The 18,954-nt window shown below is 38.9% G+C and overlaps 1 protein-coding gene across 1 annotated transcript in view; it reads right to left on the reverse strand.

The window, feature by feature from the left end:
- LOC136876456 (sorting nexin-13) overlaps positions 1 to 18,954 on the reverse strand; it is a 219,354-nt gene that overhangs the window by 56,487 nt on the left and 143,913 nt on the right. The window contains exons 12-15 of the mRNA XM_067150440.2: positions 17,020 to 17,227; positions 4,539 to 4,712; positions 2,077 to 2,219; positions 1,779 to 2,000 (exon numbers count right to left, since the gene is read on the reverse strand). Of these exons, the coding sequence (XP_067006541.2) occupies positions 1,779 to 2,000; positions 2,077 to 2,219; positions 4,539 to 4,712; positions 17,020 to 17,227 (747 nt within the window). The remainder of the gene's footprint in view (positions 1 to 1,778; positions 2,001 to 2,076; positions 2,220 to 4,538; positions 4,713 to 17,019; positions 17,228 to 18,954) is intronic.

Genomic DNA, 18,954 nt, shown 5'->3' on the forward strand with positions numbered 1-18,954 from the left:
TAAGAAATTTAAAGTATAAAATGTTACGATGTGATTAGTTTTTGTTATCTTGTTTCACTTTACTGTAACTTCAATATAAATCAGCTACTGTGAGAGAAACAATTCATACAGTATTAAAATATATACCACTACAGTACTAAAGCATGCATTACACTACAGCATTTACAGTTTGTCACATTCATATTTGTACATCCTGTGTAGGAGATATACAATGAATGCCTGTATAATGTCTATATACACATAATCAATGCACAAGGTGTTAAGAACAGGATGTTAGCGACCAAAAGCCTCAGTATATAACTGTAAAAGAATGGGAGAGCAATATGTGTTGTAGTGGCCTATTTGCTTGCAACAGTCTTGTTTGTACTGGGTGTCCAAAATTAAAGTTATGGTATTAGCCTAGTACAGCATGGGCTGTAATGATCGTAAGAGTCTGAAATTTAGTAGATATGCTAACTAAGCAATGCGCTTGCGAATTATGCTACAAAATTTATTAGTTCCAAGTTTTTCCACCAGGTGAAAATATGACGCTGTAAGCAATGGTAGGGGTCATAGAAAAAAGGCAGGAAAGATCAAACATGTGATAACAGTGGTTCTGGAAGGTTTATTAGCATTTATGGTTACAAACACTGTTCAATATGGCCTCTGAACTCAGCAACACGCTGTGTCCGTAACACAGCATGGTCGACAGTTGCCCACAGCATATTGGGTGACATCAGAGCGACATGTTGTCATACGCTAGCCTTTAGATCAGGCAGAGACCGAATAGTTTCTACAATACAGTACAGTACATACTGTAATTTGAAATGTCCATTCTTTAGCAGTTACATTAATAAAATACTGTATTAGGTAAGTAGGAAAGATCACAATATGAAGATAAAGTTGGAATTCAAGATAATTTTCCAATTTCTTTGTGATCATTTCTGAAAAGGCTAGGAAAACAACAGATAGGGAATCTGCCACCTGGGCGACTGCCCTAAATGCAGATCAGTAGTGATTGCTTGATTTATTCATTCATTGAACCCGTAGAGGAGAAAACAACTAAAACTAGGTTAAAACTTGTCTCCAAAAACTGCTGAAAGACGGTAACGGGTTATACTTTTGCATTGAGCATTGTGCTGGCGATGTTCATTTAATAACACTGCATCTTCGAGTAGGTTCCAGTCACTACGGCAAAAGAAACTAACAGACTCTGTAAAGATAAACGACCAGTGATTGATGGTTTATGATGTGTAATTATGTTTACATTAAGTTATCATAGTAAAATATGAGTAATAAAATGCAAGTAAATCTTTATTCTATAATATGTTCTTTCATTTCAATATGAAGAATTTTTTAAATTGAATATTTCAGTTCGGATTAATGGGACTCTAGTGTATAATCAGAACAGGACTAAAGGCCCAAAAATAATATATGAGTATGAGTTACTGTGTTATAAAATGTAAAATAACCACCTGTACAAATAAGACTGTTTCAGTCTGTATATCTATTGTTTAAATCACCCACATACTGTAGTATATTATTTTCTGCACATATAAACATGAATGTATTATTTCTCTGTTTTTAAATTATATCAAATCACTAAGGAATCAGAAGTAGCTTAGTAATACTGCACAATATTTATTTATTATTAATTTTTATGTCTGTGTGCCATCCATATTATCCGAGCTTTCACTAATCTGAGGTGGCCCTCGTCCACATTACCATGGATAATTGGTGTTCTATTGAATAGGAGTCCAGGGAAATTAGAACTGAAAAAGAGGAGATATTACACTTACAGTGCGAGAGATTTGGCCCCCAGTCACACCTCGATCATAATCCCCTTGCTCCAAGAATGCCAATACCATTCCCTGAAGGTTAGGATGTGTTTCCATGACACCTGCTTGCAGTAGTATCTGTAAGTAGTCATTCAGCATCTTCATGCGCTTCTCCAATACTGCACGCTCCATGTTGTGGAATGTTTTCTTACCAGGAAATGTTAGTTTACCGAGGTCTCCGTACTGCAATATAACAATGAAGCACTGTACAAGCAAGAAGCAAAAAGGGCAACAACACTACTAATAAATTTATACTTACTTTTTCCTTGACTTTCTGGTGGAGATCGTGGAAATCCGAATACCGGCGATAGACATGCCACTTTTCTTGGTAACCTGTTTCATACCGCTTCGCTACGGACACAGCATAAATCCCATACGTCTTGCCATGATCATTTACAATACCTAAACACACATACAATGACAGTTGTGGTTGTGAAAACAATTCAGTAAAATACTTTATTTTAAAGAAAGAAAGAAAGAAAGAAAGAAAGAAAGAAAGAAAGAAAGAAAGAAAAAATGAAAAACATTCTACATAAGAGTAATAATAGGTGGAAAATCTGTGATACAGTAGTTATGACATTTACTGGAAACAATATAATGAATATCTTATACACTACTTTATCAAAAATATCCGGACACCCCTATGTAATGCGGAATTAAACTCTAGATGTCATGAGAGGTGGACCCGCTGGTATGAACCAAGACCAGGCAGATCTCATTTAATGATGGACGGAGACGGACGAGCATTGTGGAAGGTGGTTGTAAAAGCTCACAAGAAATCAGCGGAAGGAATGATTCGTGAGTTCCAAAGTGCTACCAGCAGTCCAGCCAGCACAAGGATTGTGTGTCAGGAGTTGAAAACAATGGGGTACAATGGTCGAGCTGCCAAAAGTTTCTGCAGTCAATGCTTGAGGTGGTGTAAAGAGAGACACCACTGGACAGTGGATGACTGGAAACAAGAGATCTGGAGTGATGTATCACATTATACCCTGTGGAAATCCATGGAAAGGTTTGGGTTTGGTGAATGCCTGGAGAACATTACCTGCAATAATGTGAAGTACGGAGGAGATGATGTTATGGTATGGGAGTGTTCTTCATGATTAGGGTTTGGTCCCCTTATTGTGCTTAAGAAAGCTCTGAATGCACATCAGTTTGAAGACAATGATTGTTTGTATCAGCATGATAATGCAGCCTGTCATAAAGCTGCATCTGTGAGGCAATGGTTTGTGGACAATAACATTCCTAAAATGGACTGGCCTACCCAGAGTACCAACCTGAACCCAATGGAACACCTTTGGGATGAAGTAGAATGTCAACTTCACTCCAGACCCCAGCGTCCAACATCACTACCTTCTCTGGTTTTGGCTCTTGAGAAAGAATGGGCTGCCATTCCTCCACAGACATTCAGACACCTCACTGAAAGTTTCCCCGGTAGAGTTAAAGCCATCATAAAAGTGAAGGGAGAACCCACCCAATATTAATGTCTAATAATAGGGAATGTGACACGGGTAAAGTCTAATTGCAATTTCAGATATGTATCGGGATACTTTTGATCAGGTAATATACACTGGCAACACAGATGACCACCAATAGCATACCAGTAATTACAAACCATAAGGTTCGAATATGGTAAAAAATACCAGCACATTGAATTATGCAGGTGTTATATTAATTTATTTATTCATTCATTCATTCATTCATTCATTCATTCATTCATTCATTCACTCACTCACTCACTTTGCTATCGGTTTTACGTTGCATCAACTCAAGACAGGTCTTATGGCAACAATGTAATAGGATTGGAAAGGAGTAAACCTTGACCTTCATTAAGGTACAGATGAGATAATGGGAATCTCTGGAAAACCATCTTCAGGACTGCCAACATGATTCAAACTCACCATCTCCCACAATGAAAGCCAACAGCTACATGGCCCAAATCGTACAGCCAACTCACTTGGTATGTCTAGAAGTTACTCAGAACATTTGCTTATGAATAGGTTCTTAAAAGGTATCAAAAAAAAAAAAAAAAAAAAATTTAAAAATGAAATGGTGTATGGCTTTTAGTGTCGAGAATGTCCAGAGGACAAGTTTGGCTCACCAGGTGCAGGTCTTTTGATTTGATGCCCATAGGCAACCTACACGTTGTGATGAGGCTGAAATTATGATGAAGACAACACATACACCCAGCCTCCATGCCAGCAAAATTAACCACTGATGGTTAAAATTTTCGATCCTGTCGGGAATTGAACCCGGGACCCTTGTGACCAAAGGCAAGTATGCTAACCATTTAGCCATGGAACCGGACAAAAGGTATCAAGTTTAGAATTAATTCAATGTGAAGTACAGATACTGAAGTTAAAATGTCTTAAGTGCTTGAGACTTCATAGAGGTACAAAGTACTCACTACATATGTCAAATTGGAAGAAATCCGTTATGTCGTGAAAATTACATGTAGCTGAAAATAGAGACTTTTTGAGAGTACAGGTATTAGGTAACAAAAATATCTTCAAGAATAACCTCTACAAACATGACAAGTTATACATTCTTGAAGGTACTGTCAGCAAAATGAAAAAATGAATGCTTTGTAAGGTGTTCAGTTAAGATTTATCACTTCAACCAAATACATGCTCGATTTCCTGGCACTGAGGAGAAATGCTGTATATGGAGTACAAAACAGGGTCCTCCTTTCATTCTTTCATTTTATTCACTCTCAACACTTACCCGTTTCAATGATTTCTGCTGCCAATGTAAAAGGACCTTGCTGAAGTTGAGCCCTCCGCACAGGATCATTCTCCAAGTTCACTGTAGTCAAATGACCATCCAATGGCACCAGCTGTCCTGAGCTTGCTGGCTCACCCACAGGAGTAACAGCATCCCCACCAATTGTGGAAGGGCCTACATTACAAAATAATTTATTACCAACTTTCATTAACAGTGTTTATTCTCCTACACCAATTCCAAATTCTAATAAAATTGTTTTTACTAATATGAACTTAAAGCACAATAGTTAGTTCAAGTGAGAATAAAGTTACATCGTAATATATAATGTGTTTAACAGCTCTAAAATCTTGAGCTGTAGACGTCCAAACAATATTTTCACATTAATTATACATACATACATACATACATTACATACATACATTACAACATACATACATTATTATACACCATTATGCCTTTCAGCATTCAGCCTGCATGAATTTTTAAATTTATGGAATGCCTCCACAATCCTCTATTTGTAATCAGCTCTGTGGCTTCATTTAGTTCCATAGCTCGTATCTTTAAATCATTTGAAACCGAGTCTAAGCATCATTGTCTTGGTCTCCCTCTACTACTTCTCTTAGCCTCCATTAATCTCCTAGATAACCTAACCTTCTCAATTTGCGTCACGACCCCACTACCGAGCCGGTTTGTGCGTACTACTTCAAGTTCATTCCTAACTTAGCCTCTATCTCCTCATTCCAGGTACCAGTACCCTCCTGTCATTGATAATACCTGTTAGTACCAGTTATCATGCCTGCTACTTTCATGTCTGTACCTCTAGCTTAGGAATAAGATATCTTCAGTCCAGCCACCTTTCACTTCCGTACAGCAAAGACCAGTGTTGATAGAGTTTCATCTGAGAGTTAACTTCTTTCTTACACAATACTGTTGATCGCAACTGCAAGCTCACTGCATTAACTTTGCTGCAACCTTGATTCAATCTCACTTACTATGCTACCATCCTGGAAGAATACACATCCTAAATACTTGAAGTTATCTACAGGTTCCAGTTTTGTTTTCTCAACCTGACATTCAATTCTCTTGAATTTTTTTTCCCTAATGACAATACTTTAGTCTTCAAAAAGTTAATTTCGAAAGGCTTATTTTAAAATTCCCAGATACTATATTGCAGGCTTTCATCACAGTCTGCTCATAAAACCAAGTTGTTTGCATAGGCCAAAATGCTTACTAGATTTCCACCTGACTGAAACCCTCCCTGCCACTTTACACCTTTCAATAGGTGAACTATGAAGCATAAAGGCAGATGATTACTATCATGTCTCACCCCTGTTATGACCATGAACCAAGAACTCATGCTGCCATCAATTCTCACAGCGGCCCATTTGATAACATAAATGCTTTTGATTCCTTTTAATAATTGACCCTTAATCCCACAATCCCCCAGTAGAGCCTATATCATTTCCCTCAGTACTTTGTCATATGCCTTCTCCAGATCTATGAAACATAAACACAACTATCTATTCCTCTCATAGCATTTTTCCATTACCTGGCACATACTGAAAATATGAACCTGACAGCTCCTCTGTGGTCTGAAACCACACTGGTTTTCATCCAACTTACTCTCAACCACTCATCACACCCTTCCTTCCAAAATGCCAATGAACACTTTGCCTGGTATACTTACTGATCAATGAAATACCTCGATAGCTGTTACAATCCTTCCTGCTCCCTTGCTTACAACTTTAGTCCAATTAGAAGGTACCTTCCTAACGTTCCATATTAATATTATTACTCTAGGAAACCATTTCATTCCCGCTTTCCAACTATATTTTAACATTTCAGGTCTAATCTGTTCCTGCTGCTTTGTGACAAGGGAGATTATTTACCATCTCTTTCACTTCTCCAAGTGTAATTTCACTATCATCACTGTCATCTTCCCTGTGAGCTTGGTTGTTTACCATGTCATCAGAAAGATTTCCTTTTATGTTGAGAAGATTTTCAAAATTCCATCAGTCCAGTGATTCCCTGGGATCTTCTATTATGAGTTCAACTGATATACTCAAATTACCATTCATTTCCTTTTTACCTCTCTTTCGAAGATTTTTATTACTATTGAGAAAGGATTCCTTGCTGCTTGACGAAGCCCCTTCAGGTTACTAACAAAATCTTCCCATAACTACTTCTTGGATTCGACAATTATTTGTTTCACTCTGTTTCTTTCATCTACATACAATTCCTTGTCCTTGCATGAAGCAATTTCTGAGACGTTTACAAGCTGCCTTCACTTCAACATTCCACCAAGATGTTAACTTTTTCCCTCGCTGTTTGTACTACAGCATCCCTGTATACCACCCATTCTCTTTCTATATCCTGAACCTACTTTCTGTTTTATGTTTGGAACTTTTCATTAATCATCTCCATGTACTTTGTCTAATGTCCTCATCCTGGAGATTTTCTACTCTTATTTGTCTGGAGACAGATTTTATTTTCTCTATCCTAGGCCTAGACTACAGATCAGATAGTGGTCTGTACCATGGAAAAATTCCTGAAATACCCGCATATTTCTAACATACTAGTATTTCTTGAATATAAATTTGGTTATGATAAATTATAGTCTATTATTGATCTGGTGCAGTGAAGAGCCTTATGCTTGAAGAATGTATTTGTAACTGCTAATCCCATACTAGTACAGAAGTCTAGTAAATGCTTCCCATTCCTGGTATCTTCCCCACATTTACCCATCACCTTCTCATATACTTTAGTTCAATTTACAACTCTCGCATTGATTTTTTTTCTCTTTGATATTTTGCTTTACGTCGCACCGGCACAGATAGGTCTTATAGCGATGATGGGATAGGAAAGGCCTAGGAATGGGAAGGAAGCAGCCATGGCCTTAATTAAGGTACAGCTCCAGCATTTGCCTGGTGTGAAAATGGGAAACCACGGAAAACCATCTTCAGGGCTGCCAACAGTGGGATTCGAACCCACAATCTCCCGGATGCAAGCTCACAGCTGCGCGCTCCTAACCGCACGGCCAACTCGCCCGGTCGCATTGAAATTGTCCATGAGCTCTATCCTATCATTAATGTTAACCCTGACTATGATGTCACTAAGTGCTTCAAAAAATTTGTCAACTCCCTCACCAACTTCACCCTCAAATGGTGAACAGACTGAGACAATGCTGGTCCTAATTCTTCTAACTGCTAAATCTACTCACACCATTTGCTCATTTATGTGCCTAACCTATATGTTAAGTGCAATAGTATTCCTGATGAACAGTCCTACCCTGTCTCTTTTTACTAAATGCTAGGAACATTTTATAATATCCTATCTCTTCCTCGTTATCTCTCCTTACCCGAATATGATCCAGATGCATCCTATTTGTTGACTTAGCCAGTTCTCCTTTCTTCTGTATGTCCCATTAATAATGATAACTCTGTATCGAATTCCACTTTGTTTACCAAGTTGTTTCCAAGGATTACCTCACCTGACAAATTGAAGTGGACCTCTGTTACTCCCATAGGTCCGAGGCTTACTTAAAAAGTTCTGAGTGTGCTCAGTAAAAATTGTGTGAAACAAGATGCTACCCTAGTTACACATAGTTCCAGTGAGAATCTCTCCTCTAACAAGTCCATGAATAAGAAATATGTCCGAGATGCCCGCTCCTATTTCACAGCAAGGAGTAGCCCGACTCACAGGACCACTTACTAGGCCACTCAGCCATTGCCCATGGTTCACGAACTAGGACAACCTTATAAAGCCAATATGAAATTACAGTAAAAACTTATTTTACTTTTACTTGAAATAGAAGTGATTGACTCTAGTTTACATTCAATGAGAATTCCAATATATCAGATTAACTGCTATAACTGTCCAAACAAAACAATAATAAAATGGAAAACTACTGATAAAAATCAGATAGTAGATTACATTTTTCAGTGTACAATAACTGATAAGAAATAAAAAGTGTATGAATATACAGTACATCAAACACACAAAACCAAGAAGATGAACAGAACACAAATCCCGAAATGCAGATCTCCAAAGATCTTCCTAGCTTCTAGTCTTTGGTACATATACCATATTTACTGACATTTGTCACATCATACATATATCACGCACACTAATTTTTCTAATGAAATTAATGGAGAAAGATAATCTCTGCACATATCTCACAGAGGTTGATCTTCAGGCATCAATGTAAATACGGCAAGAATACACCTTGTGGCATGTTCTGCACAGCTCAAAGTGAAGCAGTCTTCTGTTTTTGGGGGTGAAAGGTAGGTAGTATCTAGTATTGGTATTGCATGAACCTTAGATATTCCTTAGCCTGCTGAACTAGATGGAATACCAAACTACTGGACTGTTTAAAAAATTTTCAGTATAATAATTTCAATCACCCACACAGATAGGTCTTATGGCAACTATAGGCCAGGAAAGGGCTAGGAGTGGGAAGGAAGCGACCTTAGCCATAGTGATTGACAGTTAGGCTCCCGCCTCTTGTATTCTAGATTTGACGATGGAATACCCGCACAGTCGATTAGTATTTGTTGCTGTTTCCTTAGGCGTATACGAAATGAACGGAGAGTTGCTATAGTAGCCCCTGTGTATAAAGGAAAGGGTGATAGGCATAAAGCTGAAAATTACAGGCCAGTCAGTTTGACATGCATTGCACGTAAGCTTTGGGAAAGCATTCTTTCTGATTATATTAGACATGTTTGTGAAATTAATAACTGGCTCGACAGAAAGCAGTTTGGGTTTAGGAAAGGTTATTCCAATGAAGCTCAACTTGTAGGATTCTAGCAAGATATAGCAGACATCTTGGATTCCGCAGTAAAATGGACTGTATAACAATTGAATTATTTAAGGCATTTGATAGGGTAAAACATGGGAGATTACTGGCAAAAAATGAGTGCAATTTATTGGACTAGACAAAAGAGTGACTGAATGGGTAGCTATATTTCTAGAAAATAGAACTCTGAGAATTAGAGTAGGCGAATCTATATCTGTCCCTGTAATAATTAAGAGGGAAATTCCTCAAGGCAGTATTATTGGTTACATTAATAGTCAAATGAATTTTAACAGTTCCACCTATTTAATACAAATTTTTTTGCAATGTGTTTACATTACAAGCTAATTTAATTTGGTACTAGTTTCGACCTAATGTAATGTAAACACATTGCAAAAAAATTTTGTACTGAAAAGGTGGAACTGATAAAATTCATTCAACTACTAATGTAATCACAGTTCAATACGGACCAATTAACATTTAGTTTATATCCCTTAACAGTATTATTGGACCTTTATGCATACCTGCCAACTTTACAAAACCAAAAATCAGGAGATTTTGATATGAAAATCAGGGAAAATCAGGCAAAATCAGGATACACAACTGGTCAAAACTGCTTATTCTACATGTTTTGCGAAATACAGTACTACGGTATATTTATAACACTTATTGTCTCAAAGCCCGACTGTTGCTATACGAGATTACAAGGCTAAAAATTACACATCTCTATTAGCTCACAGGAAGTACATGAGTGAGATGATTGGTCTCTGATAAGCCTACTGAAAATAATATGAACTCATGTTCCACATGTGTTAATCAGTTATGCACTTAAATGCCATTACTTAGCAAAGGCATAGATTAATATAGTATTGCATCAAGCGCCTGCGTGATTATGTGAAGCGCAATGCTATTTGGATCAAAAGCTGATGTACCTGTGCTTCACTACGGAATTCTCAGAAAGACTGTCATTATAGTTTTCCTAATTGAAGTCAACATAGGTCATTACAATGATACCAGTATGAATATCGCGATTAAAAGCAATGCTGTCATATGAAATATTCGATAAAATGAAAACAGCACACTCACTTTTAGCGGAAAGTACTATGGTGTTGATCTAACAGTTCAAAGTTTCAGAGCTAGAATGACCAGGCTGCATACAGCCACGAATACTCCTGTGTAATTATTCCGTTTAAGTGTGCACACTGATCATTCCAATCACTGCCTCGGAGTAGGGATTGAATAGCTGGAATACTATGATGATCCAGTGTGTTACGTACCAGTAGTATCAGAAAATTTATGAACCAGAGGAATGGCATGCTAAAGAAGAGAGATCTAACTCCCCACTCCCCAGCCACTTCCCGCCAATATTCAGGCAGGCTGTTATACTCGATACGCAGCAGTAACCCCATCTATCAGAGATACATGGCAGCAGAATACACAAACCACATCACAACAAACAATGGTCAATGTAATGTTATTGTTGATCAATTTCATGAGCTTTCTATATTGGAGGCCTTCACATTTAGTTTTCTTCCGAATCTGTGATATTAGAGCATCTAATGTCAAGTGAGTCCTTTCTTTCATGACAACCTCTTGTGTTATTTAAGTGATTGTTCCTTCATGACTTTTTTTCTCATTTTTATAATCATCTTCACAATTTAATCACCATCACCACCAATATTATTATAGTTGGTACTGTAAAACTGAATAAGACACAATCGGAAATTGTATTCTTTATAACTTTTGTTATGTAGTACTTTTCAATATGACCAGTAATGATAAGTAATTAAAAATTAAATTTTTGGCACCTTCCCCTAAGCTAGCATTTCAAACAGAGTGAATAAAGTTATTTATAGCATAGACTGCAGTTCCTTATTCCCCAACTTAACATAAAATTCTCGGCGCTGATATGGACTTGGCAAAAAAAAAATTAAAAAATCCAAATTCATTAATATCTCTGTATCACAGCCAGTACGGTAAAAATGTATAAGACATAAATTATAGGAAATTATTTAATATATAACTTTAGTTATGTAGTATTTATCGATAGGGCCAATAATAACAAATATTTGAGAATGAAATTTTAAGCCTTCCCCTAAACTACCATTTCACTCAGTGTGAATAAAATTCTTTATGGCCTAGATTGTAGCGACTTATTCCCTGACGTTATACACCGATTTTCATTAAATTCCCTTCAGCCGTTTTCTCGTGATGACCGTGCGTGCGTGCATGTGTAGGTACATACAGACAGATAGAAATTACGGAAAATTCAAACAAGCATTTCCCCTTGTTACTATGGTCACGACCGGTACGGAAATATCATTCTTTTTAAATTCTGAGCAATGTACAGACAAAACTCCTATTTTATTTATATTGAGATAAATTAAAATTAGTCAGAATTATCCCCAAACGGCTCGTAAAATTTCTAGAAAAGTCATCAGTCGTTATCATTGAAAATCTGTCACTAAATTACTAAGAAAGACTCAATATCTAACGACTAGTCTCCAGAATCGAACAAAGAGAATGGAATGACTAGATTGATGTGAACGAACACGAACATACCACGCGAGAACGAGAGATTGACAATCGATATACGCGTTGCGATATATAGGTTTCAATAAACATCGCACATTCGCGCGCATTTCTCGCATGAATAAACGTCGATATTTCGTTTGAAAGCGGCCAATGAGCGAAGGACTTCCGGCCACTGGCGTAAAAAAGCTGAAATGGCGGGATTTGAAAACAAATGAAGTTCACCAAAAAATAAGCTAAAATCGGGAGAAATAATAGAATAATCGGGAGGCGGGAAAATCTGTCGAAAATCGGGAGTCTCCCGCCTAAATCGGGAAAGTAGGCAGGTATGTTTATGTTTTCTTATATATATCAATGATATGAGTAAAGAAGTGGAATCAGAGATAAGGCTTTTTGCAGATGATGTTATTCTGCACAGAGTATAAATAAGTTACAAAATTGTGAACTGCAAAATTACCTCAATAATGTTGTGAGATGGACAGAAGGCAATGGTATGATGATAAACGGAGTTAAAAATCAGGTTGAGAGTTTCAAAAATAGGAAAAGTTCTCTCAGTTTTAATTACTGCATTGATAGTGTGAATGTTCCTTTTGGGGATCATTGTAAGTACATAAGTGTTAATATAAGGAAAGATCTTCATTAGGGTAATCACATAAATATGATTTTAAATAAAGGTACAGATCTCTACACACGGTTATGAGGGTGTTTAGGAGTTGTAGTAAGAATGTAAAGGAGAGGGCATATAAGTCTCTGGTAAGACCCCAACTAGAGTAGGTTCCAGTGTAGTGGACCCTCACCAGGATTACTTGATTCACGAACGCAAAAAAATCCAAAGAAAAGCAGCGCAATTTGTTCTGGGTGATTTCCAACAAAAGAGTAGCGTTACAAAAATGTTGCAAAGTTTGGGCTAGGAAGACTTGGGAGAAAGGAGACGGGCTGCTCGACTAAGTGGTATGTTACCAATATAATACCAAGATAGTTGGTCCGTTATTGGAAATTATCAATTTTCCAGCTAACTCATTTCTGGTTACCAGTGATTTGGCCCAGTGTGCTAAGTTGGGCTCATCAGTTGATAAATAGCATACCTACCAAGATGCATGGCTAGTCCATACCTTTGAGGCCACTATGTAAGCTACTTGGAGCCACTGGCAGTGCCAATGCACCATAAGAGACTTTTTCTCTTTCCCAGCTGTCAGTTGAGAGATGGCGTGGGGAGTGTTCATGAAACCTGTCACATATGCATCCAGCCCAATGAACTTTGCTGTTGTCATCTTGAAAAATCAGGGTATCAATAGCATACTCATCACACAGATGTTGGCTGAAAGGCAAAACCTGATCATCCAGAATGTTTAAATAAACACGATGGTTGCTGTTAGTGGTCACCGCAGTGAGCAGGCCCATTACTTGTTGGGAAACACGCCCCCAAAATATCACAGACCCACCTTTGGCTTGAACCTGACCTTGCACACATCCAGGATGAAATGCTTCATTTGGCTTTCGGTGCACTCAACAACGTGCATCATTGGAATACAGGCAAAAACATGATTCATCAGACCACATTCCGTTCTGCCAGTCAGCTACTATCCACGTTTGATGATTTCTAGCCCACTCAAGACACACAGCTTTATGTGCCTGTGTGAGCAAATAGCCTCTTGCAAGGTGACCGAATCCAAATGTCCATTGCATGCAGTTCCTGTCGCAATTTTATCTCGCTAACAGGCTGGGATGGACCTTCATTCACTGACTGCAGCAATTCCTGTCGGGTTTGTAAGTAATTTTGATTCATAAGCCGTGAAACGCGTCTCCGGTTCCTCTCAGTCAGGAACTTTTTCCAGCCACAATTCTGACGACGAGTTTTGTGACCACACATGTGGTACACCACTGCTTATAGACATACTCAACAGTCTGATGTGAAACATGAACAAATCCAGCAACTTCACCACCATATGGCCAGACACACAGCCAAACACAATTGCCCCTTTTTGCCACTCTGTCACATCCTTACATCTACCCACATTGACGCACACTGTCTGCTCGAAACATCAGTGTCCCATTGATTGCTACTGCCTTATGCTCATGTAAAGACAGTGCACATGCAGTTGAGCATGGGACTTGTTTGCTGCTCCATCTGTACAGGCTTAACTATCCATCTGTGCGTGCACACTAATGTGACTAATTTTTTGTCCAGTTAGCTTACGGTCACGACACCAGTACTGCTTATTTAATGTCGAAAATTTCATTTTTGGTCCATATTGAATCAAGATTTACATTAAGAAATATGGGTAAGTGGTTCCACCTATTCAATACTAGATATTTTCTGGATAACCCACAAATCTCTAAGGAAAAAGAACCTAGAGGAGAAAGAAAATCAGCATACACTGACTGACAAAAAAAGTTAAGCACCCAGAAAGAGTGGTTGAAAGTGAATGAAACTACATATGCTGAAAGACCATGTGCCTGATTACAATATTGGATGAAAGGCCATTTGACAGTTACAGGTGGAATGTTGGAGCCAGGTCGGTAGGGTGTCGCACCCCTGCTGGCCGCAATGCATGCCCTTATGCGGTTTGGAATGGTGTCAAACAACCTTCGGATCCTTTCCTGAGGCAAGTTCGTCCACAGTTGTTGCAGCTGTCCCTCCAGATCCCGCAGGTTGGTACTGGGACGGAGGCCCTTTCCAATGTCATCCCACATGTGTTCAATGATGGAGAGGTCTGAGGATCTTGCTGGCCATGGAAGGACCTCAACATGCTCTAGGCAGTCCATAGACACACTGTCGCAGGGTGCTGTGCCATAAAGGGTATGATGCACGGACGCAGAATGTCTGCGACATATCACTGTCCATCAAAGTCTGCCGAAGCACTATTACAGGTGACCTGAGTCTGCCGAAGTACTATTACAGGTGACCTGAACGTATATCCTATGGCTCCCCACACCATGATGCCAGGGATTATGCCTGTGTGTCTTTCTACAATATGGGCAGGAACTGCTCTCTGCCCTCGACGCCGCTAAACCCGCATGCGATGGTCATCGGAAGTTATGGAGAAGCGGGACTCATCACTTAACATGATACGATGCCAGTCGTCCTCCCTCCGTGCCTCCTGGGCAAGGCACCACTCCAAACGCAGGTGTTGGTGTTCTGGTGTCAATGGCAACCAACGCATGGGGCGGCAGGACCCCAAATAGGCGGATGCGAGTCGTCGACACACTGTGCGGGAACTCACAGGATGTTGTAGTCTCCAGTACATTTTCGTGGATGGTGGGTGCCAAAGTTATGGGATCCCGCAACGCTTGGCGCACCATACGATGGTCCTCCGTCGGAGTGGCGTTTCTTGGTCGACCCTGACCTGCATGACATGATTGGTTGCCCTTATGTACCCACCAAGTCCAACATCAGGCCACTGTGACATCTGAATGGCCCACATGCCTGGCAATTGCATGATATGACCAACCAACCTCATGGAGTCCCACAATGCGGCCTCTGTCAAATGCTGTCAATTGGTGGACAGGCTGTTTAACACGCTTGCGAGGCATCGTAGGTGCTTCGTACTGTATGCAGCCCTCTCTGCACATCTTGCTTAACCCTTCTGAGTGGGAGCATTTAAAAATCTAACCTTCCCCAGATGCGGGAGCAGCTTTTACTGGACATTTAAAGGCTAGCATATCTGTGCTCAAAACTGTTTTATGATACCGTATCTCTGTTAATTTCCAACCAGTTTGGATTATATTGGAAATAGCTTTTTGGTCCACCATATATAGTATGTTTAGTCTCGTTGAAGTGAGGTAATTTGCATATGGATTCAAATTTGTCTAAAGATATGAATCAAGTAAGGGGCGTGACAATGGTACAATTTTTCGAGAAGCAAGATCTAAAATTTAGTTTCTTTATTATTCCCATCAACATAAAGAGGGCGAAGGTAATATACATCTCATTTTTCATTGACTGGAATGAATTCCCCTACCCTAAAAAGAAATGGGAATGACATTCTCAGGACATTATGTACCGCTAAGTGTAATGATTTGTTTCCGTTACACTCAGCTGGACGAGTTCAAATGTAAAAAAGTTTGAAAGACTTTACTGATAGCATGACATTTAGAGCTAAACCATGATGTGAAAAGACCTTAGGAAATGTTTATTTCTTACGTATTTATCTATGCCATCCCAGTGAAAAATACAGTAACACATCTAGCACGAATAGTGTCAGAAACACCAGTCTCTTCTGTATAATTTCAGCCTCATCACGGTCTAATTCGGCAATAGCAACATCACTGTCATCAGGATCATCACTAAAATTATAACTGCTATCCTCATAATCAATAAAATTAATTTGATATGCCCTGTATAGCATCACTAGAAATATTGTGCTTGTTTACCGACACCATTGTGAGAAAAGTACACGAGCGACTAGGCGATGAATTTTACACACCGACAACTTGGCAAAAAATTGTTAAAATGCATCGATAGATACACGAAACGAAAGAATGAAGCTTTATCTAGATGGCTATGAAGATACCTCGAACATAGTTCATAGGAAACTCACGAGATGGAACGATAATGCAGACACGTCACTCCACAGCAGCAGATGGCTACCGCAGGACGTGTGCTACACATCGCTCCTCGGTGTCGGGTTAACTGTCTGACTCACAGCAGCTGACCATAACAACTTATCAATAACAGGATGGTGCCATCATGAATGCATTCTGGTGAACAGTCTACACAATACAGATCCTTGTAAATCTTTTTACTCATACATCAATGGTACGAATGTATACCACAATGGGATATTGGACCACTCCTTCTGGGTGCTTAACTTCTTTTGTCAGGCAGTGTAAATACTCAACACTACATTCTCCTCCCTTTGTCAGAATTCAAAGAAAACCACTAACTGATTTTCTACATGATATAACTCTGATATAAACCATATACTAGCCTATATTTGACAGGAAGGTAATGTACAACAAATGTGAACAGTAACTTGGAAATAATCATTCTAGAAGTCTCTAAGGTCTACATTTGAACCACTTAACTTTAGCTTCTGAGTCCTTCCACAGTATGTAGTGTAACTCACCTGAGGTGAGAATCTTAGGAATGCAATACTACCACCAGAAGAAAAGGAGAACACTGTACGTACTTCATAATACAGAAAGAGAGCTCACCTGCAGCATGCTCTGTTATCATGGTGCCTCCAGCCAGGTCTGAATCAAAGGAGGCTAGGCTCACACTGTCAGATAAACTCATTTCATCCAATGACTGAGAGTCTTCCTCATCACTCCGTGATGAAGGGTCTTTGAGAAGATCAAGCTCAGCCAGTAACTTCACATATCCCACACTGCTGCGGAACCCAGGCAGAAACCGTTCCTCTGTCTGGAATAACATGGTATCAAGATCATCAACCAACATTCCTTTTACATGTATCATCGAAGTTAAGCAGCTAGAAAGAATGATAGAAACACACATATATAGAAGAATAAAATGACAAGCTAGTGTACGAGAACAGAGAAACAAGGACCAACATGCAAACGTGAAATGACAGATTAAACTCCGCATCTTCATACACCACATTCCAGGGAGTGGTGGAAAGGGATGGTAGAATATGTCTATGGTATCCCCTGCCTATCATAGCAGGTGAATGAAAAGGCAACCCTCAGGGGTTCATTTTTGGAGAGTGGAATTGGTGCACTACATCAACAAACATCCCTGGATATCCAGCTTTCTCAAAAATCAACCATAGCGCAGTCTGCGGTACTCGATGAAATACTTTCTCTAAACCAACAAAGTACATGTAGAGGTCACGGTATTCAAGACTCTTCTCCTGTAGCTATTTGACAACAAATATGACATCAACAGTGCCTCAATTTGTATGGAAACCACATTGACTCGCAGGTAAGATTTGCTCTGCAAGAGCTCTCATTTTCCTTTGTATAATTTGCATATAGTGGCATCTTTCCAATATTGAGGTACAATTTCTGTCTCCCACACATGAAAAATTAGGTTATATAGCTTGTTGGTAATACATAGGTCACCATATTTAAGTATTTCTGCAGGAAGACTATTCAAGCCAGGTGTTCTGCCATTTTTCATACAAATCACAGCATGATCAAACTCTTCCAGGGTTGGGGACTCATCCAACTCTGGTTTAATAGTAGAGGACAGAAGCAAACCTATATAAGCAAGCACAATAATAAACTTATGTCTCAATGGTCCACCTAACCCAGTACTATATTATGCAATGTTCACATTACATTTTTAATCTTCGAACTAGTTTCAGCCTTGGCTGGCCATCATCAGCCATAATATATAAAACTGTACAAATACATCTAATGACTAAAACAAATGTACACAAACACAAATGACATTAAAAGGTAATAAAAGGATCTGGGATGAATTATGTGTACAACATGTAAAATATGAAATTAAAATAAGGCTCTAAAGTCTTTGGATGCGTTGCATTATGTTAAAATGTTAGTGCTTCTTGTTAAAATAACTTGAAAATGCTGATGGAGGTTGTCAAAAACGGCATATGAAGATATGATTAATAGCTGGCAGTTCATAGAATGGAGCTGGTAGAAATTCGCAATTCAATGCGGTGTCCATGAAGTTAACCTTCCATTGTGGTGCGTGGCCTATAACCATGAATTTTATATCCTATATAAGCAAGATAAGTGCTTTGCATACTAGGATTCAAAACTTCAGCGAAATGCTCAGTCAATCATGTGAGAACATCATGAGGATCAGTGAGTCTACGTCTTTCTATCTTGCGAGTATATCAGAGCAGTGAGCTTCCGCCTTAGTCCCATCCAATTAACTGTATAACCACCTAAATCCTCACATAGTTCTCCACTATCTACTAAGTTGTGTCTAGCTGATTGTAGCAATGTCGAAGTTATAACAGAACAGTTCCTATGCAATGACAACAGTTATTCTTTCAGAACAGAAGTTTCTGTCACTGTCTAGTAAGGTTTTCACATTCCAGGTTGCTATAAATAAAAAAAATTCTGTTTCTATTTGCTTCTTTCGACCCCATGAAAGCCGGCGCTCAAGGACTGTAATTGCCCCTGGGTTTGGTGTTTGGGCCACCTTTTCTAGGCCCC

The sequence above is a fragment of the Anabrus simplex genome, chromosome 6 (genome assembly GCF_040414725.1).
Source record: "Anabrus simplex isolate iqAnaSimp1 chromosome 6, ASM4041472v1, whole genome shotgun sequence".
Classification (NCBI taxonomy): domain Eukaryota; kingdom Metazoa; phylum Arthropoda; class Insecta; order Orthoptera; family Tettigoniidae; genus Anabrus; species Anabrus simplex.